At 38.5% G+C, this 27,231-nt stretch overlaps 1 protein-coding gene across 5 annotated transcripts; it reads left to right on the plus strand.

Annotated features, from left to right (window-relative positions):
* The first annotated feature begins 985 nt into the window (after positions 1-985).
* Positions 986-27,114, plus strand: LOC309713423 (myosin-binding protein C, fast-type-like). 5 transcript variants are annotated; one of them, XM_082545053.1, is made up of 30 exons: positions 1,152-1,188; positions 6,304-6,318; positions 8,153-8,173; positions 9,357-9,380; positions 16,148-16,216; positions 16,324-16,472; positions 16,573-16,690; positions 16,802-16,850; positions 17,041-17,097; positions 17,210-17,382; positions 17,563-17,695; positions 18,228-18,352; positions 18,492-18,597; positions 20,230-20,396; positions 20,742-20,907; positions 21,020-21,126; positions 21,223-21,252; positions 21,358-21,500; positions 22,730-22,889; positions 23,026-23,130; positions 23,216-23,404; positions 23,516-23,650; positions 23,768-23,935; positions 24,095-24,183; positions 24,463-24,658; positions 24,765-24,904; positions 25,802-25,961; positions 26,356-26,492; positions 26,580-26,766; positions 26,961-27,114. In XM_082545053.1, exons 1-30 carry the CDS (start codon positions 1,167-1,169, stop codon positions 26,981-26,983), a joined length of 3,363 nt encoding a protein of 1,120 aa, XP_082401179.1. In that variant the 5' UTR covers positions 1,152-1,166; the 3' UTR covers positions 26,984-27,114. The 5 variants fall into 5 exon arrangements, with proteins under 5 accessions (XP_082401182.1, XP_082401179.1, XP_082401180.1 ...); XM_082545054.1 differs by having other exon boundaries at positions 9,360-9,380; XM_082545055.1 differs by lacking the exon at positions 9,357-9,380.
* Positions 27,115-27,231: the final 117 nt, after the last annotated feature.

Here is a 27,231-nt window from a genome sequence, read left to right on the forward strand (position 1 = left end):
CTTTCAGTTGTCTTGAGGAAAAAGAAAAGCCACGTTTTGGAGCACTACAATACAAACTAACATTACTTTAGATGACAACATGTTGGTACCTTTGCTTATGTAAGAACTTGAGCGCAATTCTTGAGGGAAATAAAAGGAGATGGCTAATGAAAGGAATGTTAGCAAAGGGTTAGCTTAGCTTAGCAGAAAAAAAATAGCTTGAGCCTCTCAGTAGGGGAAAACACCAAACACATGCCACTGCTAATAAAGAAACCACAATTTTTTATGCTTACTTTATATGCAAATTGTCTTGATTTTATGAAATTAAAGACAAATTGTTTTTCCTTTTTGTTCTATCTTCGTGCTAAGGTAAGTAGCTTCTCTCATATTTAAAGGAAAGTAACTTCTCTCATATTTAATGATTTTGCACTTTCTCTAATTGTCTGCTAGAAAGCAAATGAAGTATATTTTCTAAATATTCTTACACAATCTTATAAATAGTTGTACTCAGTGTAAAAATTTGCAAATTATTTAGGTTTTACAAGGATGCAAGGCTAGATGATTGCTAACTTGTTAAATTCTGAAAAACTGTAGGCATCTATCAAATATATATAATTTAATGTATGTTAGGTGGGTCAGCCATGTATTACCATATATAGCTACATAGCTTACATCTAAGGGAGTACAGCATATCTAACAAAGTATTAAGTGAGGTAAAATAAACCTAAAGATAATCTTTCAAATGCTTGTTGATCTCAATTTTAATGTGAGCATAAAAGGTGATAAGTGAGAGATTAGTCTGACACTGCAAGGAGCTAGATAAAGTGTCAAAAACTTAATCGCCTAGTACTCGTTTCAGTGTATTCTGTATGTGTCCAGCAAAGTTTCAAAAGCTCAACAGGTTTAGTAAGCCTATTAATCTCGTCATCCTGCAAATGTGACCCTTTTCAACATCACATTATCCTCTTTTGTCTCCACCTTAACAAGGTCTCACTCAGGGTGCGTCTCTTTTTGAACTCCCCAAGGGTGTCATATCTCCAAAACTCTTCGCTCACTGGAGGGCGTGGGTGACTTGAGTGCCAGGAAAGCTTTGAATAACAGAAAGAGAGAGAGGGGAGAAATAAAAAGGAAAAAAGCCCCACAAGCCCTCAGTCTTCCAGCAGCAAACAGAAGACACAGGAATAACCATGCCTGAGCCAGTCCCTGAAGGTATGCAGATACTTTTTGTAACATCATACTTCATTGTAATTAGTTTAGAGAGTTTCATTATACTGAGGTGTGTTGACTTGAAAAATATAAATAACAGTAAATTCACACGAATGTTGTAGAAATTAATGGATAATGTGAATTGTTCCCTATATTTTGTTTTCATTTTTCAGTGTTAAATATATAATCATTACATAGTGCACTAAAACTGAGAAATTTTATTTAAAAAAATAATATATGCGTATTTATTTACACTACACATATCCTATAGGTTGTGAAAAACAAACAAGAGTACTATGAAAGATGGTTTTGTAGTATTTTGTGCAGCATGTCTGCTGTTATGGCAGAAAATACAAGCAGATGACCAAACTTAAATGAGGTGAAAGTGGCTTTGGTATTAATGTTATATATATTACAAAGCGATTGATACAAAATATGATGGAAAATAGCCATCATTTTTTATTGATAAATGAAATAATTCACTATTGATACTACGCATTTGTCAAGGATATTCCCATTTCACCTGTCTGCTTTCTTGTTATCTGTCCATAAAGAAGATTTGAGACGGAGTAAATAATGACGTAGCCAGTTGTTATTACATCACTAGACTGAATATCTTTATGACATCGGAGCACAGATTGCTTTCTTGTTGACTGAACTGGCAAGCTTCCAGCTGCAGCAGCTCCATAAGCAAATACTGCTGGAGCTTTACGTGAGTCCTATATGAAGGTCAGCTTGTGTCACTGTAGCTGACTCACTTCATAGAACATATACACAGTACTTGTTTTCAATGCAGCATTCAGGGTAAAAAACTGTTGTTGCTATTATATATGATAATCTGCATTTTGGATTATGTAATGCCCAATAGGATAGGGATTTGACATCCTTGATTGCATCATGCCTTCTCATATATAATTGCCTGTTGACCTTCACTACTATCTTCCACATTGACCCATTCAGTATCACCTTAAATCAACCGACTAAGCTGATAGCAGGCTCAGGTTGCAGACAGTCTCAGTTGCCCTGATAGATCTCTTGGGATAGCCGAGTTTTGTAGGGCAAGATTGTGCTGACGGGTGTTGAGCCTCCCAAACCCTTTCCCCCAAGGGGTCTCCTGCTGACCACATTGTGATAGTGAAAGTCATAGGCTTTGCTGGAGTTGTTCACACATTATTCTTAATTCTACTGTGTAATATTTGATTCTGTTTCCCAGCATCTGTCCTTGCCCTATGGCCCTTTTATTTTTATCCCAGAAACCTAACCAGGCACTGCTGTTATTCACCATATAGAGCCAAAGTGTTATGAATATGATTCCACTTTGCATACTCTGCCTGCACCACCCACTGCTCTGTCATTCCAAGCCAAACTTAACTGCAAAGCTTCAAATACAAAGATCAGATAACCTGGCACTTTTTCGTTTTTAAGCTGTGCTTGGTGCTTCTAGGAAATATTTGACGAAATATATTTTTTAAATACTTTCTCAACTAATACTCTTATTGAAAAGAATTTTGGTGACATTTTGTACCTAGCGTGCAACACCACTATTTACCCACAAACTGAATTACCTTTCACATTTCCACATTAGTTCAAAGATTTTCTGTGCTACTTCACTTAACAGCACTCAGATCACACCCTCAACTAACAGCTAAAAATACTCTGCAGTAAGCCCTGACCTTTTCTACTTTCATAGAGTTTCACACACCCTGACGTATCGGGTTTTGCCTAACAGTTTTGGAGTCCCGGCTGAGATAAATCATTATGTAATCTGTCATTTTCACCTAAAGAGTTCCTTCTTGGTCTTCAGGTCTGATGCCCTCTTTAATGTGGCACTGCTCCAGAGCAGTCAGTCAAGTGTGTGACAGTTTTCTAGTCAGTGGTTGGAAGCAATGGTATGATCCACGGTCATAATTCCTTTCATCGCTGTGTCCTGATGAAACACGATGAGCGCAAGCTGAATCAAAACTGCTCTGTGAAGTTTCTCCAATCCCTCTGCGCTGTTTATCTTCAAAAGGGTTCAAAAACCTCAACTTAAAATGATGAAATGATTAATGTCCACTTGGCGAATGAATACATTTGTCTTTAAGTCACTCTTGATGGCAAAATCTGTGATTTCATAATCCATATAATAAAGTACCACCACTAGAAACCACTGTCACTTCCTCACTGAGTGGCAGAGCTTTCATTAACTGCATATATAACACAATAAGCAGCTTAATCGTCAAAATTTAGCAAGCACATGCAGATATTGTGGCATGAGACAAGAAAGGTTTTTTTTTTTATCTTTCCTGGCAGCAGTGCTGAAGCAAGACATCAGAGAACGTGTTTGACTGCCTGGTGCAGGGAAACGTCCGGGTTATCCATTTATTATCCATAACCATTCACCACAGTCATTTGGACGACTTCTGCATCAGCTGATGGAGGAATCCAAGCAGTGCATTGATCCAAACTGAATTCAAATAGCAGCAGCAGTGACGGGAAAATTCCCTCTGAAAGTAATACAGTGGCATTCCACAGCTAGCTGTTCAATTTCCAGGCCCCAGAAATCAATTCCTTCAAAGTAAGATGTCCGTGTTATTGTTTTAACATGTTATATGTTGTTTTACATTATTTTAGTATTGCAGACATTTGACACTAAACAATCATACTTATATCTAGTTTATGTCAGTCATTAAAAATGACTTTTATCCTCTGAGACTTCTCTGAAACTCTGTGTCAGTGTATCAGTGTAAAATTATACAAAGCTGTTTTTGTCAGTCAGCTACATTACAGTATATGTTCATATGCAAAGTAGTTCAAGCATATCAAAATTTAAAAGGGGTTTTCTGGCATCAGGGTGCTTTATATACATTGGCAACTTATCTCTGTGGCTGAATTGTACCTATAAAAGTATGCAGAGCTGTAGAGTTGGTTAGTCTTGTTCAGATTGATTTATTTTTTGTATTGATTCGCAAAAGATAAACTTAGAAGGCAGAGATGGATGGCAGTACTAAAGAGAAGCGACTTTCAGCCAAATTTTCTGAAGCTGTCACTTCAAGTTAGAAGATTTTGACAGGAGTGGACAGACAACTTGTTTAAATGGAGTAATCCTGCCATTTTTTTACATTTTTTGACCATCTGTGTAAAGTTGGTGTTTCTGTTTGACAAGTAATGACAAGCTGTTAGGAATTTTTAATAATGCATGAAGTGTAGTACCTAGTTAAACCTAGTTTTTACTTATCCCCAGGTGTCCAGTGTAGTATAATCACCTAGAAATCACAAACAGCGACTACAGAGATGGAGTTGAAACTTATTACACAAATATTACTTTCACAAAAAGCATTCTAGGTCATCAAAATTGGGTTTTAAAAGTATCCTAAGTATCATAAATACAGGTCTGACTCTTACAGAAGCCAAACTCTTTGAATATAAGTCAACAATTCAAAGAGTTATGATTTTTTATAACACCGACCCCTTGCCTCTTGACATACATGCATTAAATAGTGTGACTTCACACTCTTGAGAACAATGTGTCGGCTTCACTGACACATTGTTCCAGTAAACAGTGTCACTTTCTGATCTCTATGCATGTGTGAAAATGCGCCTCTTTCCTGTCACCTCTGCCAGTTAAAAGCAGTCTTTGCCCGGCCAGAATTATTGGTTGATGACATCTCTGTATTATGTTTATACCAATGAAATGTTTTTATATTTTCACACAAAAATATATATTGTTGTTATTGTTTGTGTGTGCGTCTTTCTTAAATTTATAAATTTATTTTAAAAAAAAGATTTATAAAAAAAATCTTTTTTATAATATATATCACTATGGGCTAATTTTATAGTTTTTTTCTTTGTTTTTTTTTTTTGTTTTGCTTTGCAACCACTTTTCCAAAGTGCACAATGTCTGTGGCGTCAGGTTTGCGCCACAGACATTGTGCACCAAAATGTCAATAATTGTGTTTGTCATAAGGATAATGTAAGTCTTGTTCTTTTTTTAATATACTTGTATATTAACATCTATCAGCGCATCTTCAAAAGCCTCCTAATTATATGAGTAGCAGAACTGCACATGAAACCACCGAAAGTCTCTGAGGGGACTATTTTGACTGTGAGAAGCAGCTGTTCAGAAGTTCATTACACTGCTTTATCACAGACTTGTTGAAGATGATCAAGATTCTCTCTCCATGTGGACTTACATAGCAGATGCCGGTGCAGATTTACACTCAATGCAGGTCTTAAATCCTCAAACAGGATATATGAAGTATTAAAACCAAAAGCTCGTTTTTCTCTGAATACTATTTCAATTTATATCTGTTTCCAGCTTCTTCTACTGAAAAAAAATTATCAAGCTGTCTCATTTTTTCCTTTTGTTAGAACAATGTCATATGAGATAATGCAGTTGTAGCATTAAATATAATGTTGTTATGAGGCATGCAGGCATGTATTAGTATTGTATTCTACACATTTAAGATCTTTTAAAAAGAGAAACACAATAAATCATGATTATATTTTCTGTCACAACACCTGTTTTATCCAGAAATTTACAACATGTGGACAGTAAACCACACCAGGTCAAGTTGGAGTGGCTATTCAAGGAAACTTTGTGTAGCTAAGAGAATATGGTATGACTTCAGGGAGGTCATAAGATACCATCCCTGGCCTTTAGCAGCTACTCCAGTGACCCCCAGCAAGACACTGTGGAAGTCGGGTGTATTATAAGCCTCTATTTCCATTGACAAGTTGCTTTTACCATATTTAGGCTTTAACAATCACATTGGATGTGATTGTTAAAGCTACTTTTTAAAAAGTGGCTACTTTGTATGTAAAATGTATCTTCTTACCGTATGCCATATTTAAAATTTACATTCTGGGATTAGTAGCTTCACTAATAAATAAGATACATGGTAAACGTCATCATTTTGTAGAAAGCCATTACCCTCAGACAAACAGGACCTTTAACCATCGTCAGACTAGGTGTTATTAAAGATGCAAAACAGTAAGTCTACTAAAGATATCGTTTTCCCTGAGAGGAAGGATCCTTTGAAAACAGATAAAGGATTCTTAAATGTAACAGATCACAGTACATTTCTATAACTTCTGAATATATTTTTCTAACCCTTTTCCCCTTTTTGTGTTTTTCAGAGAAACCAGCGGTGGGTAAGTAAACTGCTCCACAACTGACCTTTTGCGTGTCTTACATTATCACATGGTGACATGATTATAGCTCTCACATTTTCACTTTTCACTCATATATCATGTCAACTGCATGTATCAGACAGAGGCAGGCTTCAGCTTATAATGGCGTGTAATCAGTGTCCACTGATATTATTTATTCATAAACTTTTTATCAAGCGAGTGAGCATCTTCATTTTATTCCTGCATGCCTACATGCGACTGTGTAGTCTCTATTTTTATCTTATAGTGTTTGAGAATATTTTATGAAATGCATTATGAAATTGTTGTTTAACCAATGTCTTCAAATTATGTAGCCATACAGAAAGAGCTCTGGCAGAAGTGCTTTGGTTTCCACAAGCCATATTTTAGTGTGGCCATGTGTCTCTAATGTTAGTTTTCCTATGGGACTGTCATGGTTTTATTTTTTATTTTTCTATGTCCAACAAACATCCACTAATTGTAGCCCCAGTGGAGGCCGATGAAGAAGAAGAAGAAGGACAATGACTTTCTTTGCTTCTTTTTTTGAGACTTTTGAGGATTTGTGCATTGTTGATAAGTGACACAGAGTGGGTTTGAGTTGAACTGAGTGTTGAAAAATGCATTTTAACTAATCTGTAAAACTAATTACCTGATGAATACAGAACAAATGGTTTTGCTATTGCTAGATAATGAGTTGAGCAATTACTGAGTCAAGAAGACAGGCCTAAAATTCAATCACATCATGAGACAACAGGAAACTGCTGAATGGAATAATGAAATTGTTGTGCCACTCCCATTTAGTGTGTTTGCGTTTTTTAGCTGGCCTATCACATCTCATCACCAGAGCTAACTACAAGCAGACACTTTAATATTACACTGTGATTATGTAAAATCAAGGAAATTACACCATGTTATCTGCACATGAATGCAGTGTATGTCAAAGCAACATGCTTGTTTGTTTATATTCATAACCATTCTAATTAGAAATAATCATCGTCTTTACTCCTTCTTTTGCTTTTCCTTTTCAGAACAACTGTTCTTTTCTTTGTTAATATGAATAGTTTTGGATTGTACAGAAATGAACTGTGTGTGTGAAGCAGACAGGTCAAGCTGTCTTTGAGGATTTTAACATAGTTCATTGACTGACTGCAACTGGATGCATTTTCCACATCTGTAGACTCTGAGTTCTCACTGTGACCTTTGGTTTGCATTTCACTGCAGGCATGCACTGTATGAGTTTTTGTGAGTTTTTGGTTTTGTTACATTTGCAGCGTTTCCAAATATAACATTTTCCAGGTCTCAACATTTGTTGTTATTAGTTACTTAACCATTATTCATTTTCCCTCTGCCACATCCTGAAGAAGATGTGGTGGTCTATTAGTGTCAGGGAATAATACACTATAAGGACTAAAGTATATCCATTCATCCAGCCATTCCTTTCCTTCCTTTTATGTAATTCAGGGTCACGACACAAAAGCACATACATTATATAATGAAGTATAAAATCAAGGACCTAGGAAGGACATTTCTTACCTCCTGGATAAACCATGATCAACTGTAAATAGTATTATTGCAAAGTCGGGTCGAGTAGGGTCACCGAGTTCTGAGATTGTGCATGAAAGTTTCCATAGCTCTCAGTAGCTCCCGAGCTCCAAATCTCCTCTGCCATGAACATCAGCATAAAAACTGCGCACCAGGAGCTTCCATGCCCTGTAGGTGTAATGTGTAGGTGCCCCAGTGTCTGTCTAATGTACAAAGACATTCTTTTTCACTGCACGTAGTAACTATTTCTAGTGTATATTGGAACTCCAAGTTAATGTCCCTTCATTTTCCTTAGATGCACCTGCTGAAGATGGAGGTAAGGCAGAATCGTGGGAATGAACTGACATGGAGGCACTAAATTTACCTTGAGTGTTATATTTTAATGTATATGCCTGTGGTATCAATTTAATGTCCTCACATATGAGTTCATATGTGACATAATGTGTGAAAATTACAGTATGTGCATGATTCCTTCAGGTTGCAAGTCTCAGGTGATCCTCGCAACTTTTTGTTGTGTATTCTCGAAATGGGCTAAATCTTCTTTTTTTCACAAAGATTTTTCTTCACAGAACTAAGCGATACGTTACCGACTGTAACATATCTGACTGCTGTGCTGTTATGACATGAATAACAGGATTATTCATTTCACATGTTGTGATAATTTTTCTTACCTGACTCTTTTTTTAATACACTTTATATACATATACCTTATAGTATATGTTATGTGTGAAATTAAAGTGGACCTACTATGCTTTACTTTTTGCCTCGGTACATGGTCATGGTTTCAAATACCGAGGTCACCATATGTACATGTAAGCAGAGCTCTCTAAACTGCTCTGCTATTAGATCTGTATGATGTCATAGGAAGGAAATACACTGCTCTGGTAGTGAGCACACCAGCTCCCACCTGCTTTTCAAATCTTCTTCTTGCAAGGATGAGTTAAGCATTAGAAAGTTTTCTTAAAGGGAGGAAGGTGTTAAAAAGGGAGGAGCTGCTTCAAACAGAGGGTGACCAATGTGGCTGCACCAAGGCCTAGTTTGAAATGAATGAGGGTTGTTTTGAACCATGAAACATGTGGAGCTACTCTAGAAGAGTTTGAAATAAAGCTGGTAATGAGCACAATAGGTCAACTTTAACCTTAAGCTTTATATGCTAAACATGTGAAACACATGTAGCGAGTAAAACTGCACAGTTTTGTTATTTACATCATTTAAAAGTATGTTTCTGTTTCTATTTTTTTAAAAATTCCATAGTTAATGTGTTTATCTACCTAGCAACTCTGAATGTGTTAATAGGAAAATATTTGAATTTGCATATTCAAGGTGGATTGGATGTTAGCGAATTTTAATGAAAAATGTGACAGTGCATGGTGCTTGTGTTACAGCCATGTTGCTGTGTTGCTTGGTCTCTGTTGCAGCAATAAGTGGTTTTTGTGCAACAATAAGCATTTTTGCTTCATAGCTGCTTTTTTCAGTTTTGTTTGCTTCCTTGTCTGCAGCAGATACAGAAACTGATGGAGATGGTAAGAAAAGAGCAGCATTTTATGTTGATGTGTTTGCTGAAACTATAGTTTTCTAAATCATCTGTTTGAGTGTTAAGATTAATATCAGTGAAATATCGGTATTATGTGCTAGTCAAACTTTCACATAATACATCGTTTAGTGAGCCTGGGTCCAGTTTATTAGATGAAATCATTTGATTACTTCAGTTTGGACAGATTTAATGCTTTTTTTTAATTTTTGGAGGTTATTTGTTTTCCTAGCATTTGCATGTGCCTCATTCTGTCTGTAAACGCAATTCTGATAAAACTATGTAGGGTTGTAGAGTTGGGTCATGTTAACAGTCAACAAATGTTTTTCTTACATCCACCAAGGCCTTCAAAATAAACTTTATGATTTCTGGATGAAAATTGACAAAAAGCCTTATAACTTGGAAAGTACAAATCTTAAAAGTATTGTCGACAAAATATCATGTAAAGATTTGACCTCTGACCTCTCCTTTAACATCAATAGTTTGATCTGAAGATCAGTCATAATTATGCCATACAGAGCTATGCTTTACTTTGACCTCCAACCTCTTCTTTAAGTTCAATTAAGATAAAAAATTTCATAAAATGTATTTTTTTCTTTAAGTTTGTTTAAAATTCTACAGCATAGTTATTATCCAAATATTATGTCATATTTGACCTCTGACCTCATTTTGACATTTCACATCTGCCTTTCTTTCAAGCTGCCTTTAAATGTGCTATATCTTTAAAGAAAGTTAGAAATATACTGTAGTATAATATTTGTTTTTATTCACGTCCAATTATTTACAAATTAATATCTATTAGCCATTATGTGCTCCTCCAAAATATTTATATCAAAATACAATATTCCCCTAAAAGAAAACACTGCCTAGAGAGGGAGCTGCATTGTTGGAGGTTTTGTGGTGCTTTTTATTTTTTCAGTTTTACAACATATATTATTAAAACCAGTTGGTTGCATACAAAACTTCTTTGGATTGAAGTTGTTTGTACACAAGGTTCTTGGTCTGCGATGAGACTGCTGTCTGCCAAGACAAAGTATCACTCACTACAGAGCTCATAAAATGTGCATGAAGCTGTTTGACCAAAATTCTGTGGTATGCCACAGAGCTCCTCTTGGGGATTATAAAAAGAGATTCTACTTCTCTCAGTGCTTATCAGCCATAAGTTTTAAAACAATAACCTAATATTGTACAGTTTCCTCCGACCTGTCATGGGATAGACTTAGCAGGACGGATTCAGTTACCTTCAGAGATCCTGAAGGCACTTGAATACCTTGCTCCTGTCAGGTATAGTAGTAAAGTGTGAGGTAGGGTCTTCATAGTTTTGACTTGTTTTCTGGGTTCATCCCACAGATGTTTAATCAAACTGGGAACTATGGAGTTAACACTCAAAACTCCAATGTTTAATTCATGAACAAATTTGAACGTTCTGCTGTATGCAATGTTTGCCTGAAGGTTTGCCACTTCTGTCAGGTAATAACATTACCATAACTTGTTCTACTTTGTCTGCAACAATGTCGATTGACGGGATATGTGATACGAGTCAAACATGTACACGAATGACACATTTTCTCATCAGAACATTGCCCAGAGCGTCACACTATCGCCACGGGCTTAGCTATTTCCCATGGTGCAGGATTCTAACTTGTCTTCCCGAGAGAAACCCAGACAAACAGATGGTTGCTCGTGGTTTTTTCTGTTTTTCACACACTTTTCACTTTGACTCACTTATTAGGTTTAGGCACTAAATGCCACATATTTATCTTTAGGTAACTATTTGGTTAAGGTTAGGAAAAGTTTAAATTCACCCCATCACACTAGATGGGAGTGACAGGCACAAATATTTGTGCATCATCCATCACCTTAAAGGGCACGTTGTGTCTAACTGCATGGTCCAACCTTCACTCTGTAAGTGAACCTTGGGTGCTAGAAGGTTGTCCTTCTCCTGAAGTCATTGGTTACACTTTGTTTGGCAACCCACGACTGGATCCCAGAATGCTGTCATATTGGATATGTTGAAACCCAGTCAGCTTGGCTCCTTTTTATTTTCTCTTTTCTTCTCTGCCAGCAGTATGTCATCCTGATATGTCAGATCATTTGGTGCCTAACATATCTAATCTCTTGATAGGTGGGAGTGTACAGAGATAATCATGTTATTCACTTTTTCTCCCAGTGTTTTTAAAGATGGCTTGTCTGTGTATCTATCTCAGTAGCAGCTTCAGAAAGAGAAAACACTGTAGGCATCCTAGTGTGTGACAGCGTTCTTATGTCATTCATCCATTTCTGTCCCCTACTGGTGGTATCCACTGATGCTACCAGACAACTCACAGACAAATTATTTTGTTTATGTTCTTTCAGCAATTTAGAATTTGTTTCTCCATGTGAAAATTATTGTCTCTCCATCTGTGACCTATGATACCAACCCTCTTGTGCTTCTGTCCCTCAGGCAATTTAAACAATGAGAGTGGAAACACAGCTGTGGTTCGTGTGCGGCACTCATTGGGGCACAATAGCAGCTGTTGCTGTTAACGTGCCAAGTGTCATCTGATGTTATGACACTTTTTATGGTTGCTTCTCAAATTTAACATCATGCTGTATTAGGAAACTGCAAGGAGAGGTCAGGTAGTGAGGTCATCCAAGACATTATCAAACGCAGTTCCTCCAGAGAGCATGTGATCTGCATATAGGCAGATCATGTGTTGTCAGCTCAAAGGATCTGAGATGTTTGACTAACTAAACTTCGTTAAAGTGTCATAAAGGCTAAATCTAAAAGTGTTGCTACAGCGCTGCAGCTCAGGTTTTACAAGAAAATTTTAAGAGCTCTTGATACAAAGCTGTCCCCATCTGCCTTAGTGATGCCAGAGTGATCAGTTGAACGTCTGCTCTATTTTGACTAACTAGATCAGGGGTGTCAAACTCAAATACACAGTGGGCCAAAATTCAAAACTGGAACAAAGTCGCGGGCTAACGCTAATATTTATTGAAAAACAAAATCTTCCTCCAGGTATAAGAATGAATCTTTTCTTATGGACTCAAACAAGTTTTGCTGAAAAACTGAATATGGAACAAGCAAAGCTTAATACTAAACGATATATATATTAGCTGTATAATACCAGTAGGCCAGCTCTAATAGTAATTTGGTATGGCTTCGCGGGCCAAATGTAATTAGGCTGCGGGCCAAATTTGGCCCGCGGGCCAGAGTTTGACACCTATGAACTAGATGGAGATTGCATGGAATGGTTCTGGAAGGGTGAAGGCCCCAGGGAGCTGAAGGGTGCTAATTTCTTGGTGTACTTTTTCAGACGTGTGCAAAATGTCCAAGACTTGCTGTGCTTAACAGGGAAACACAGCACTTATAAGGGTTTTCCTTTTCCAATTTGAACATCTATGTGTTCTTAGTATGAGGTAAGGTGCAGCATTAGTGGCAACTGAGAAATGTAAACTCTTTCCTGCGGTGTATGTTGTCATATGTTAGGAATATGTTTGGAGTTAAGACTGGCAGACTGGACCTTGGGAGCGATGCCAGTATTACCAGGACGATTGCCAAAGTGTTTCTTTTTTGGACTGTTGGAAATACACAGATGATGGACGTGGAGGTATGCAAAGGAAAGATGAGAAGTCACAGACTCTATCAAACGTGTCAAGACTGTTTTGTGTCCTCACAACAAGGCAGCCATGTAGGGAAGGCTGGTTGCTGTGCTGAATCATACCAGAAAGTAGTGGCCTGCCAAGCAAAAAGTGGGCTAGAGAGTCAATATGAGGTCATGAATAATAAATTGGGCACCTCTATAAATTTCCTGTCAAATGTGGCCAGCGGTGGATGTATGACCACAGCTTTTTCCTTTCCTACCATTCATAAGTGTGCATCTCCTCTGATGTCATGAATGCCCATCGCTGAATGTGGAACTCAGCAAGCTACTCCTGCTGTGACAACATTTGCCTAGAGGGAGGAAAGGTACATTGTACTGCAGATGATCCAGACACAGCTCAGCATGGCACATATATAAGAGAAGAAAGGGTAAGCTTAGTGGTAGAGTGTGAGTGGGAAAAACTGGAGCATGAAACAAAGACAAAAAAACCTTGAACATGTGCAAAACCTTCAAAGGGAAACATAAGAACCACTGATCTTAAGCTGTCGGCCATATTTCACCCCAACACTGGGAGTACAGTTTCTCATCATCACCATCGTCCACCACGAATCCACCAAGCCACACCATTCTGGTTAGCAATACAGACAAACGCAGCCAGGATGAAGATAGAAACAGAGGGAATCTGAAGAAATGTACCAAAATCAGCCTAATGTAGAAGCTATGATGTCTATATCAAATTCTAGACTAATTTATCTTAATAATTCAACATAATGTCACTAAAAAATATATTTTTCATCCTCATTAAGTCAGATCTGAGAAGTCTTTTTTTTTTTCAAAGATCAATGTTATTAATATATCAGGCTGAACAACATCATTGACTCAACACTGTGGCATATGGCTGAGTTTGTGCACTGATTTAGTCATGCAGTAATTACTCAGGGCATTTAAATTTAATTTCAAAGAATCATCAGGGGGGTCAAATATCTTTTGTATACAGTCCACATTTTAAATATAGATTTATAGATTTTTAAAATATTTTCAGGTCTGCCGTTTCTTTGATCCCCTGTCCTGGCTACAGAAAGTTTATTCCACTCCTCTGAGTTGAGTTTGCCTTTAATGTATCTCTTAAGAGTCAATTTCTGTGTGGGAAGTGCTTATCATACCAAGGCTGTTTAAAGCTATGCTCACAGGGGTATAATGTGTGGGGGGATTATCATCACTTGGCCAACTGCAGTTTGTTTCGGGGCTCTCATACTAGTAATGGATGTCTGCAAAAAAGTTACTGCCAATTAAAAAAAAAGTATTGGAATCCAACATTCCCTTGGCTGAATTTATTGCAACAAAATTTATACTAAGTTTATACTACGTATTAGATTTATAACTTATAAGAACAGGATATAAAAATAGATTTTTAAGTTAAATCTAAATCACACCTCAATGATTTATTTGGTGAAGTATGTGAGATTAATGTTGTCGTTTGATTCTATTTAAAAGCAGTATATAAATTATAAATTCAAGTTCTTTTAATTTTTGCATTCAACATTTATTCACATTTAACCAAGCGCATTTGATCAACAACACCTGGTTGCTACTTACCATCTTAATTCCCATAGAAGCACTAAGGTGGCGCTTAACAAATTGCTTCTGCTTTTTAACTTACTTTTTACAAAAAAGTAAGTTAAAATGCCTTTTTAAATTATTATTTATTTAATTAACAAATTGTGGGACACTATAATATGTCATTAGTTGTATTTAAATAATTTAAGAACCTGATATGGACTGTGTTATTTATAATTATTATTATATAATAATGTCCTAATAGATAAAACCTTAGCATGTGCTTTCTGTGCCACTTGACTGGACATCACTTCTTCTCAGTTGACCGCTGTAACCCACACCTGGATTCTGATCTACCTTTTTTCCCATAAACACTTGAGCTTTTTTTTTTTTTTTTTTTGTAAATACTAAGCAGTTTGAATGTGAATTAAACTCAGTGCTGGCTTGGGATTTTTGTGTAATATTTGTGGGGGGGGGGGAGGGGGGGTGTTGTTATTCAGGCAGCATGGGGTGTTCTGTTGTTGCTCTGTGTGGGGTAAAGTATCTGATTTGATTGCAGCCTTGGAAATCAGTCCAGCAGAAGTAATCAAGATAATTTCAAATATTAGATTCGATGTTTGATGATTAAACTGATTATTTGAAGCTCAGATCATGACTACTGAGATCATGATCTTATCATTATGAGAGAATCGTTGCATTTTACTGTGTGTTGTTTCGATGCAATGACTCTAAAATAATCATTGTGTAACTGTTGTTTACTTACCTTGAGTTTATACAGACTTATGGTACAGTATAACTTAGAAGTGTTATACTTTCAAATGTGAAAGTGGGATAATTGTTTTTTGTAGCAGACCCTGCACTGGAGGGAGAATGAGGACGATGTGAAAGCACAGTGCAGGACTGTGACAATGCAATGCGTGAAAACGTGATGAAATTCAGATGTGTGCCAGCTATGTGTTGGTCATGCTCAAAGAGGAGATTGTATTCCTGAGTAGCTTCTCATGGCTTCCAAGCCAAGTCTTGGCTGTGATTGTTTAGTAAACTGAATTTATTAGGCACATTTATTTTCCCTGTCAGAAAACAAAGCAGAGAGCTGCACTGTAGAGTAGGACGCAACAAAAGAACCTAATGCCAATTACAAGTGTGCATTGTTTATAGAGTAGCACCTTGAATGCCAAATCTTGGATGATGGTAGAAAAAAGCTGATGCATAAAGGACACCAGGTGCATTTGTTAATAGTTTCAGATTTTTATATAGTGATTGTGTATTTCTGTACGTTTTGCTTGCCTGAACAAGCAGGACACTTCATCTGCTGTTACTGAGCTTGCTCTATCAGCAAGCAAGTGTCCAAAAAGTGCCCCCATCGTGCATGGAAGTATCATTGTTCAGAAACAATGTGACTTATACTGTATGTGTTTTATATGTACTTTAGATCCTCCGTATAAGCAAAGATATATCCAAACCATTCACCGTGTCTCTTGCATTTTGGCATTTTGAACATTATTTTTTGTTGTATGTTATTTTGCAGCACATGTCTTAAATGAATCTATAAAAATGGGCTCCAGATTTTAATGATTTACTGATTTAACAAATCTTTTTTACTCCTTCTTTTCAGAGCCTCAGTCTACTGAGCTCACTGGGCTCTTTGTGGAGAAACCGCCGGATAATGTAGTCGCTGTCGCAGGTTAGATACACAAATGAATGCTTGTGTTATTGCTGTCTCCAGTAATCCGTAATATGCAATCTGAGTATATAATGTCATGTGAATTAACTGTTGCTTGTGAATGGCAGGAACGGATGTCACTTTCATAGCCAAGGTCGACTCCACCAACCTGACAAGAAAACCCACCATGAAATGGTTGAAGGGCAAGTGGCTGGACCTTGGCAGCAAGGCTGGAAAACATTTGCAGTTCAAAGAAACTTACGACAGAAATACTAAAGTGTGTGTCAAAGAGAGACATAGATATTTTTTTTGTACCGTGTTGGCCGATCCTCTTCCTTCAGAAATAGCTAAGAACTAATGAATATTTTCTCCCTAAGATCTATACTTATGAAATGAAGGTCATCAAAGTGGTCCCTGGAGACGCTGGTGGTTACAGGTGTGAAGTGACTTCAAAAGACAAATGTGACAGCTCCACCTTTGAGATCTCTGTTGAGGGTGAGTGAAAACAGACTCGCGCCTGCTAAGGCTGCCACGGATTCTATACATACTGATGTTTTGATCTGATCCAGGAATAATGTGCGTTCTCTGCAACTTCTCTTATTACAGCTGCACATCAGGACGAGCAGGCAGATATTTTGTCTGCCTTCAAGAGAGCGTAAGTGCTCTGGGGTTTGTGTTTCATCTTGTGGAAAATGCATGCATAGACTTTTTAAAATGTTTTTTTCTGTGTATATATGTGTGAACATGTCTCACAGCACATTGGTTTGACAGTATAGTACACTTAATGTTGTGCCATGGCAAAATGCATTATGTGTGTTACAGTTAGTCTGATTCTGTACATGCAGTGACGCTGGAGAGGATGAGGGAGATCTGGATTTCAGCGCTCTGCTCAAAGCTGCTAAGTGAGAATCTTGACATTGTTTTGTTTATCGAGGAGACAGTATGATTTCCTCATTGTATTTTGTGCTTCTTCTGCCCTACCTGTTAAGAAACCCCCTTTTATTTCTCTGCCAGGAAGAAGAAGAAACCTGAAAAAGTAGAACCAGAGATAGATGTGTGGGAACTGCTTAAGAATGCCCACCCAAGCGAGTATGAGAAAATCGCCTTTGAGTATGGCATCACTGACCTGAGGGGCATGCTGAAGCGTCTGAAAAAAATGAAGGCCGAGCCTGTTATACATAGCGAGGGTAAGTCGGGCCAATTAACGGAAGGGAGGGGAAGAAGTGGAGGAGTATTGCAAATATGATTGAGAGGAAAAGGATAGAAAGAAGAAGGCAAGAGGATGGGCACTATGAGGCTGAGCGGGTATGACATACGTGAGTTAATGAGTTAATTTAAGGTTTTTCTCTGTGTGTTTTCAACTACAGCTTTCCTGAAGAAGCTTGAATCTTGCTACTCAGTGGAAAAGGGCAAGAAAATTACCCTGAGGTGTGAAGTGGTGGATCCCAATGTTCAGGTCAAATGGCTGAAGAATGGTCAGGAGATCAAACCCTCAGCCAAGTATGATTAAAAGCATAAACACACACACACACACACCAGTTATCCACACGCATCTTTTTGTGTGCTTTGTACAGGGTACGGCTTAATTAAACAGTAGTGTGTCATATCATCAGATCATCAAGCTTAGATTGACTTGGTGGGCAGTGCTTAAAAATATCAAGCTAAAATTATCTGTGCGACACAGTCAGAAACGATGCTGCCATCAACATGTTTTATTTTTAGGCAGTCATAAGAGGCCTCCCAGTGGGTTAAAGCAAGTCATACTGCCAAGACATCATATGCCCCAAATCCAGAAACTCAAGCAGGACAAAGATCTCTGTTTCCTTAAATGTCCCAATGTGGGAAAAATACTGTATCCTGGCAGAAAACTGTAATATATGTGTTGGCTTTGCTAGACAAAATATGTACCACTGCAACTGTCATAAGATTGATTCAAATCCACATTTTAAAACGGAAGGATCTGATACTATACAGTAGTGGAAATACTTTCAGAGGTGCTTTCTTTTTGATGAAAAAACACTGTCTTTTTAAGGTATATCATGGAGGCGAGCGGCAATGTCAGAACACTCACCATAAATAAGGCAACCCTGGCAGACGATGCTGCATATGAGTGCGTGGTTGGGGAAGACAAGTGTTTCACAGAGGTGTTTGTCAAAGGTGCACTTTCTCTTCTGCTTGTTTGGTAACAGTAGCGATCTGAGAATACAGTAAAGCAGCACGTCTTGTCCCAAAGCATGAAAAGTGAAGTTTCAGTGCTTGGTTCATGAATTGTAAAATCTTCCTCTGTTGTGTTCAGAGCCCCCTGTGACTATCACCAAGCTGATGGATGACTATCACGTGGTTGTGGGAGAAAGAGTGGAGTTTGAGATAGAGGTGTCGGAAGAGGGTGCCCACGTGATGTGGTGAGTGAAATTCACATTATCAGCAATAAAGATTCAGGTTATGTACATATGCTGAAAGTTTTTTAACTTGTTCTTTTTACAAAAGCATTTAAAGCAGGGGTGGGCAACTCCAGGCCTCGAGGGCCGGTGTCCCTGCCGGTTTTAGATGTGTCCTTGAACCAACACAGCTGATTTAAATGGCTAAACTAGCTCCTGCAGTTCTCCAGAGGCCTGGTAATGAACTAATCATGTGATTCAGGTGTGTTGACCCAAGGTGAGATCTAAAACCTGCAGGACACCGGCCCTCGGGGCCTGGAATTGCCCACCCCTGATTTAAAGTCACATGTAGAAAACAATAGTTTTCACAGGACTCCATAAAGTTCTCCAAAAAACGTAAGAACACCATTACCGCGTGCATAAGAGGACAATACACTTGATTAGTTATCAATTAGTCATCAATCAGCAAGTGTGAGCGCTATAAAAGAAAAGATTTGGCAGTTTGGTGATCTGAAGCATTCAGATGTACATTAACACAATGTCACAATCTTCCCAGGAGCAAATGTCTCAGCAAAGTCGCCCCAAAGTTAGTCCATGCAATACTCAAACCTGCAAAAGATGAATCTACAGGCCTCTTTTAGCACCTAAAATGATAAGATTAATGAGAATAAGATTAGAGTAAGATTGAACAAGTGTGGCTTGTTTGGAAGGGTTGCCAGGGGAAAGCCTCTAAAAACAACATGGCAGCACAGCTTAGGTGTAAAAAGTTGCATCTGAATCAGCTACAAGACTTCTGGAACAATGTACACTGTACAAAGGCCAAATTGTAGATGTTTTGCTATAATACACGGGGCTGTGTGTGGCAAAAACTAAACACAGCATATCAGCACAAACACCTCAAACCAACTCTCAAGCACGGTAGTGGAGGGTTAATGATCTGGCTGACCATGAACTCATCTGTATATTAAAGTATTCCTAAGTCAAATGTGAGGTGACTTAGCCCAAATTTGGTCATGCAGCAGGACAATGATTCTAAGAACAGCAGGAAGTGTTGTAATGACTCGGTCAAAGTTCAGACTTCAACCTAAAATGCTGCGCTGGAACCTTAAGAGAAACGTGACCTTCTCATCTTCATATCAGATGAAACTATATTGTAGGAAATCTTGGTTCTGGTCAAAATGTGTGGAGGCTATTTGATCTGCTTGATTCAGGAGATTTTGTCACAAATTCAACCGAATGTGTAGATTTTGATATGGAAGTTAGATGGCTTTGAACATCGTCAGTCAACAAAAGCATTTCAAGCTCAAATTCTGAAGTTTATTTCAGTTTGTTTCACTGGAGTTTTTATTTTTGAGATAATTTTGATACAGCGTCGCTAAATTTAATATTGTGTCTTCTTATTTAAAGGTGCATTTTGAAAAACCTAATAAAAAGCACAAAGAGCAAATGAATGAAATTAATTATATTTTTAAAAACGTGGTATACACAGCTAGATTTATATTATCTTGTAAAATCTTGATTAATCTAAAATCATACATTTCCAAAGTCATTTTGCAGTGTGACTTGTAAAGTTAGAGCTGGTTTCACCTTACAGTTTGTTTTTAGAGAGTTTTAGTGACAACTTTTAAAAAATATCTGTTTTATATTAATTTCCAGGTTTTTTGAAGACCAAGAGATTCACAAAGACAAAGATTCAAAATATCGCTTTAAGAAGGATGGAAAGAAGCACACACTTATCATTCATGAAGCTACACTGGATGACATCGGAATGTACCACGCTTGGACAAATGGGGGTCATACCAAAGGAGAACTGGAGGTGGAAGGTACCACATGAAATCATAATAATCTCACGTCTTTATTTTAGTTTTGAGTGAGAGTAAAACATAAACTTTTAGAAAAGCCAAGCTAATAATGATAATATTTTTAGAGCATTCACACATGTGTATCAAAAGGTAATATATATACAGTAGCCAAGGGTTTCTCTCATTTAAACGTTCACTGCAGAAGACTGCTGGCCCAAGGGCTCAGCACCTCTCTTTAAAAACAAAGTAACAACTCATGGCAGTGGGTGTCAAGATGAGTGGATCAGTGGGTGTCCTTATTTCCTCTCCTGCTACACCTACACAGTCTGTCTCCTGCCTGATCTATGCTTTTGTGGCCTTCCTCAGAAAAGGAACTGGAGGTGTTGCAGGACATCGCTGATCTGACAGTCAGGGCAACAGATCAGGCTATGTTCAAGTGTGAAGTGTCTGACGACAAGGTCACAGGAAAGTGGTACAAAGATGGCGTGGAGGTCTTGCCAAGCGAGCGCATCAAAATGACCCACATTGGAAGGTGAAAAGACGATACCAAACGGTTTTGCCTTCATGTGAACAAAGTTGGGGGGTTTTATTGACACAGATGTTTCCATAAAACTACATGATATCTTTTGCACTGCTTGTCTCAGGTTTCACCGACTGGTCATTGATAATGTGAAGCCAGAGGATGCTGGAGACTACACATTTGTACCTGATGGATATGCCCTGTCACTTTCTGCCAAACTGAACTTCTTGGGTGAGAAAGACCGAACAATTACAAAGGTCCTGCTGTGGAAAAATTAGTCACCAGCAGCCTGGATAATACTGTCACCTCTTTTCTCTTTCATAACAGAAATTAAGATCGACTATGTGCCTAGGCAAGGTAGGTACCTGTAATTTACATCTTAATTAAACATCCTGTTTATAGTTCAAACCCAAGACAGCCTACTTGATTGATGACTCTCTTTGAATGCTGTATTTTAACCAGAACCTCCAAAAATCCACCTGGACACCACTGGAAACATGGTCTCCCAAAACACTATCATCGTGGTAGCTGGGAACAAGCTTCGTCTGGATGTGGAGATCACTGGCGAGCCAGCTCCAACTGTTGTCTGGTCCAAAGGAGATAATGTAAGGGCTCCAAAAAATAGCTGCAGTTAACTAAAACTAAACTAGATATATGGACATATAGATTTAGCAAACTTAAAAATGAGATAAAATTGTAAAGGAAATATTCTTAGTTCACTAGCTGGGCCTCATTTTCAGTTTGTCAGCATTTAGGTAGGTAAAGGTGAATGGCTTGGACATGAATTGAGCTGTGGTTTTGGGAAAGCCTCAAAAGGGACTGACAGCGGCTCCTGGGCCTTGCAAGTCCCCATGTACTAAATAGAAGTGAAGAAGTTAAAGAATTGAAAAGGTGAGAGAGGGTGGGGCACGTAAACGAGACGAACAGCTTGAAGAAGGCGTGGTTCTGCTCCTAATAACTAATTGCATAACTTGACAACTTAAATAATAGGACATGTGTGGAAATGAAAACTTTTTAGAATATAATTTAATGATAACATGTGGAGTTATGAGCAGACCTTAGGTGCCATCAGTGTCATACTAAGACAGCTCCCTTCTTCTTATTTTACACTCAACCTAAGTTCAGTCCAAGTGGTCCATTCATGCCCTTCTGGTTTGCACAAGTGCCACCAGCTAACACTCGTTTTAGTTCATGTGCCACCATTTCATCACTAGCAGACTGAAGTGGCAGAACAAGTGGACAGTAAAAAGTGAATAAAAAAGATAAATCTCCCTGCAGTATAAACAATACATTCTTGTAATGGTCACACTTTATGAACTATCCATCCACAAAAAAGATGATGAAAAGTCTGAGATGTCTTCAGAAAAAGAAGTGCAGCTTCATAAATGCGCCATGCCTCAGTTTTTTCTTGCTCTGTCTTCTGTCTTATTACAAAGAAACACTACTGCTGTAACTTTATGAAAAGCACTGGCACAGCTCTTTGGCTTAACCGCCTCACTTCAGTGTGGTACTGCAGGCCCTGAGTAATGTCTTTGGCTGTAAAACAGAGGATGATTCAGACCTCTGGCTTGGATAAAATTAACAGTTCACAGACAGCCCCTTCCCATGATGTGATCCACTCTTAAAGACTTGCAACACAATATTTCCTCGTGCAAAAAACAATGAACAGTCAGAAGATTCTGCCTTCAGCTGGTTTAGATATGTGAGTGGGTTTATTCTGGCCCCGAAGCCTTATGTTTGATACCCCTACTCTAATCTCTATTAGCCCAACTTTAAGTTACAAGTAAACCCTAATTGTTAGGCATGTTTTAATTGCTTTAATATTGTGTGTTAGCCAATCACAGACACTGAAGGACGTGTAAGGGTGGAGTCCAGGAAAGACCTCAGCTGCTTTGTCATAGAGGGGGCGGAGAGAGACGATGAGGGCAACTACTCCATCACTGTCGCCAACCCTGCCGGAGAGGACAAGGCTGTGCTGTTTCTGAAGATTGTGGGTAAGTGAAGGTTTTACAGGATAACATCAGCTGGTTTCCCCTCATAGTGGGCAGCAGAAAAGGGATGTTTTTTTGCAAATACCAGTTTGACCTGTCTTCTCTGTTGTATTTAAATAAACTGCAATCTTTTTATCAGATGTGCCCGACCCCCCTGAGAATATCAAGTGCACAGGAGTGGGAGAGGACTGCGCCTCCATTATTTGGGACCCTCCTAAATTTGATGGCGGTGCACCAGTTAAAGGTGGAACATGCATTATATTAATTTGTTTAAGGAAAACAAAATTATTATTCAACCTGTTCATGTAACTGCATTATTACTCCACCAGGTTATCTCATGGAGAGGAAGAAGAAAGGCTCTTCCAGATGGACAAAGCTCAACTTTGACGTGTACGAATCAACCACATACGAGGCTAAGAGGATGATTGAAGGTGTTCTGTATGAGATGAGGGTGTTCGCTGTCAACAGCATTGGCATGTCTCAGCCAAGTCTCAGCTCCAAACCGTTCATGCCTATTGGTACGTTTCACAGTCGTCCTTACGTCCTCTTTCTCAGCAACTCCTTGTCCCTCCTTTGCTCAGTGAAGCCAGTCACTGATTCTCTTGAGTCTCCTTTCCTGTCATCCTCAGCCCCAACAAGCGAGCCAACGCGTCTGACAGTCCACGATGTGACAGACAGCACTTGCAGCTTGAAGTGGCTCGCCCCAGAGAAGATTGGAGCTGGGGGCCTCGACGGCTACGTTATTGAATACTGCAAGGAAGGAGGTGATAATGCCGTATATTTACGTGTAATAAATGAAAACAGCTGAATGAATGAAAAAAAGAAAGAGACACAGATCACACTTAGTTTAATTTAATACATGAAGTTTTCTTTTAACGTAGACACTGAGTGGGTGGTGGCAAACCAGGAGCTGTGCGAGAGACAGGGATTTGTGGTGCGCGGCCTCCCGGTGGGAGAGAAGATCAACTTTAGGGTGGTGGCAGTAAACATTGCCGGGCGCAGTCCTCCTGCTATAATGTCACAGCCCGTCACCATCCGTGAGATCGTCGGTGAGTGAGTCAGATTCACAGCCAAATAAAGTGAGCAAGTATAAATGTAAATAGCACATTTGGGTGTAGCATAGTTTTTCTTTGTGTTGACCACAGAGACTCATACTCATACTCATGTTATGATAAGAAGTTTAAACAGGATGTCTGTTTCTTCTTCAGAACATCCAAAGATCCGCCTTCCTCGTGACCTGAGAACAAAGTACATCAGGAAAGTGGGAGAGAAGATCAACCTGACTATCCCCTTCCAGGTTAGAAAGGATGAGTTTCTGTGCACTAATCAGTATAACAATCAGTAACAGTGATATCTTAGTGAGAACCAAATTTAGTTTTTTTCTTATGTTCTAAAAAGCATTAGAATAATAAATTAGGAGCTTACTTTAGAAAACAAAACCTAGTTTTTTAGTTTGTTTGTTTTTTTGTTTTGTGCATCGTTTTAATAATTTGAGTATTGAAAGTATGAAGAAAAAAAAACAACCTGAAGCTACATTTTTTAAGTCATAAAACTTGATTATGTTTTTGCACCACAGGGCAAGCCACGCCCCGTCGCAAACTGGTTCAAGGATGGCAAACCGCTTGACGAGAAGATGGTCAACGTGCGTAACTCAAACGTGGACAGCATTCTGTTCATTCGCTCAGCAGAGAGAGAGCACTCTGGAACATATGAGCTGGTTCTGAAGATTGAGAACATGGAGGACAGGGCCAGCATTAACATCAGGATTGTTGGTATGACTCCCAGGACTCTAGACGACTTAGCCCAACGGCACACGAGATGATGCAATATTCATCAGAGTTTAGAAGCTTACACTAATAAAAGTTTAACCCCAAACAGACAAGCCTGGGCCACCTTTGAATGTGAAGGCGACTGACGTCTGGGGCTTCAATGCAGCACTTGAGTGGGACCCCCCCAAGGATGATGGCAACTGTGATATTTCTGGATACACTATCCAGAAGGCAGACATGAAGACCAAGGTGAGAAAGGGAAATGGGGGTGTTTTCAGTCTTCGTCAGCGCCACAGTCACCTGCCAAGATGTCCAGCGAGGACCTGTATACTACGCAGGACGTTATCTCTCTGAATCATCGCTCATGACTCACTTTACCTGCAGGGACACTGCTTTCTTACTTTATTCACGTTTTTATTTAACTTTGTTGTATCTACTGTGGTTTCAGATTAGTTTCTTTTGGCATGGTCTATTCTATTTTATTGTGCTACATATCATTCTGCTTATTTAAGCTATTTGTTATATACTGTTTAACTTAATTTTTAACTTTTGCAATCAAGGATTATTCCTAACTCCAAGTTAAAATAAAACCTTTTAACAAATGCGGCCTTTCTTTTGTTCTCCACATAGACCGTTTTATCGGCATGCTGCCAAAGCCTGCTCAAGCGTGATTGGTCAACAGAACGTGATATACAAGCAAACCAGAAATCTTGGCCCCTGCCTACAGATTATGCAGACATCTGTTTATATAAACAGTTTATAGCTTAGTGGATTTATGAAGAGCTGCAGGTCTTGCGAGTCTGTTTGACCAACCTGCTTCATGCATTCAAAGCAGAGAGATCACAGCTGACAGGATGAAGTGTGTGCTTTGGCTGCATTCGCACAAAAGCATATTTATTTATGCTTTATGGAGAATTACAGAATAACATGCTATTTATCTGATTCACTGATTTGTTCTGGCCAATCCTGCTTACTCTTGTCGTCTTTGCATCAGAGAAGGAGCCAAATCTGAATCTTGGGTTTGCTAACATTAGCTACCAAATGCTGCTTCTTTTACCTTTAGCAACACTTGGTTTGTTCTCCATGCTAGATTTGTGGGGGATTTTGTGGTTTAATATAATATTATCACTTCTTTTCTCTTTCTAGGAATGGTTCACTGTTTATGAGCACAATAGACGAACAAACTGCACAGTTTCGGATCTGGTCATGGGCAACGAATACATGTTCCGCATCTACAGCGAAAATCTCTGTGGCCTGAGCGAGGAGCCGCGCATGAGCAAGAACACGGCTGTGATTGGCAAAACAGGTATGACAGTGTTTCCAATATTTACATGCAGTTGAACACATATTTAGGCCTAAAATGCTGATTTTAAGTCATCTAAATACATCTGAGTTAGCCAAGTTATAAGTACAGTGTAAGCCATTTATTCCAGTGGTGTTTGGTCTTTAGTTCATTGGTGTATATTCAGTTTATACCAACCATATTATCCTTAATGATTTTCTATTTAATAAATAAGTAAACTTTTGATTTCATATACTCATGCTGCATATAATTCAAAGAAGTACTTTATATTTTTAGTGGCAAAGTTGTATTTTTGTTGTTCTTTTTAAACATGTGAGCTGCATGTTTAAGTTCATACAGTTCATTTCTGATTTTTGCAACCTTTTTTCCCTGATTTACTTCCCACCCTCTTCTGAAGGCTTGGAACTCAAATCAAAGCCCTACAAGGAGAAAGACATGTGCTGCTCTCCCAAGTTTACTCAGCCGCTGGTGGATAGAAGTGTTGTGGCTGGTTACAGCACTGCTATCAGCTGTGCTGTCAAAGGCTTTCCTAAGGTAAAAGCACATGTTAAAAATTGAGTCCACTAATTAGCCAAGAAGTTTTAGCTTTAGCTTTCTTAACTCAGCTTGTTCAAATCTTAGCCTAAGATTGTCTGGATGAAGAACAAGATGATTATTGGGGAGGATCCCAAGTACTTGATGCAGAACAATCAAGGAGTTCTGACCCTCAACATTCGAAAGCCCAGCACCTTCGATGGAGGGAAATACTCTTGCATGGCTGTCAATGAACTGGGCAAGGATGAAGTGGAGTGCACACTTGATGTCCGAGGTAAGAACACTGGGCAACCGTCTGAGCGGGTAGAGGAGGACAGATGAAGGAACAGGAGGAACTTTGGTTATTTTAGGACAGGATGAGTCTTGATGGTTCTGCTAAACACTTTACAACAAAACAATGATTGCCATCACACTTGGACTCCAATCTAACAAAAGCTGACAACCACTATCTCTCTTGTTCTTTCACAGTTTACAAAGAGCCAGAGAAGTGAGAAACTGGACAGCAACGAATATGAAATTCAAATTATGAGCCAAACAGTGAATGTAAGCAGTGGACGTCACAATGAGGAGAGCACACTGTCAAGATTGAATCAAATAAAATATAGTGATCCTTGCTGTAAAAGTTGTTTATTCTGATTACATTTTATGTCTGTTAAAAAATTATTTCATGATTATTTATGTATATTGTGTATTCTTTATGAAGGCTCAAATCTGCTCAAGCACACAATAACTATCACGA

This window comes from Aulonocara stuartgranti, assembly GCF_965226115.1.
Source record: "Aulonocara stuartgranti genome assembly, chromosome: 8".
Classification (NCBI taxonomy): Eukaryota; Metazoa; Chordata; class Actinopteri; order Cichliformes; family Cichlidae; genus Aulonocara; species Aulonocara stuartgranti.

Bases quoted from the DNA above. Each gene is read 5' to 3' on its own strand.
- LOC309713423 (XM_082545053.1), top strand. From the start codon at position 1,167: ATGCCTGAGCCAGTCCCTGAAG. The intron at 18,353-18,491 runs GTGCACTTTCTC...TGTTGTGTTCAG, and splicing joins CACAGAGGTGTTTGTCAAAG to AGCCCCCTGTGACTATCACC. The intron at 23,131-23,215 runs GTGGAACATGCA...TTACTCCACCAG, and splicing joins TGGCGGTGCACCAGTTAAAG to GTTATCTCATGGAGAGGAAG.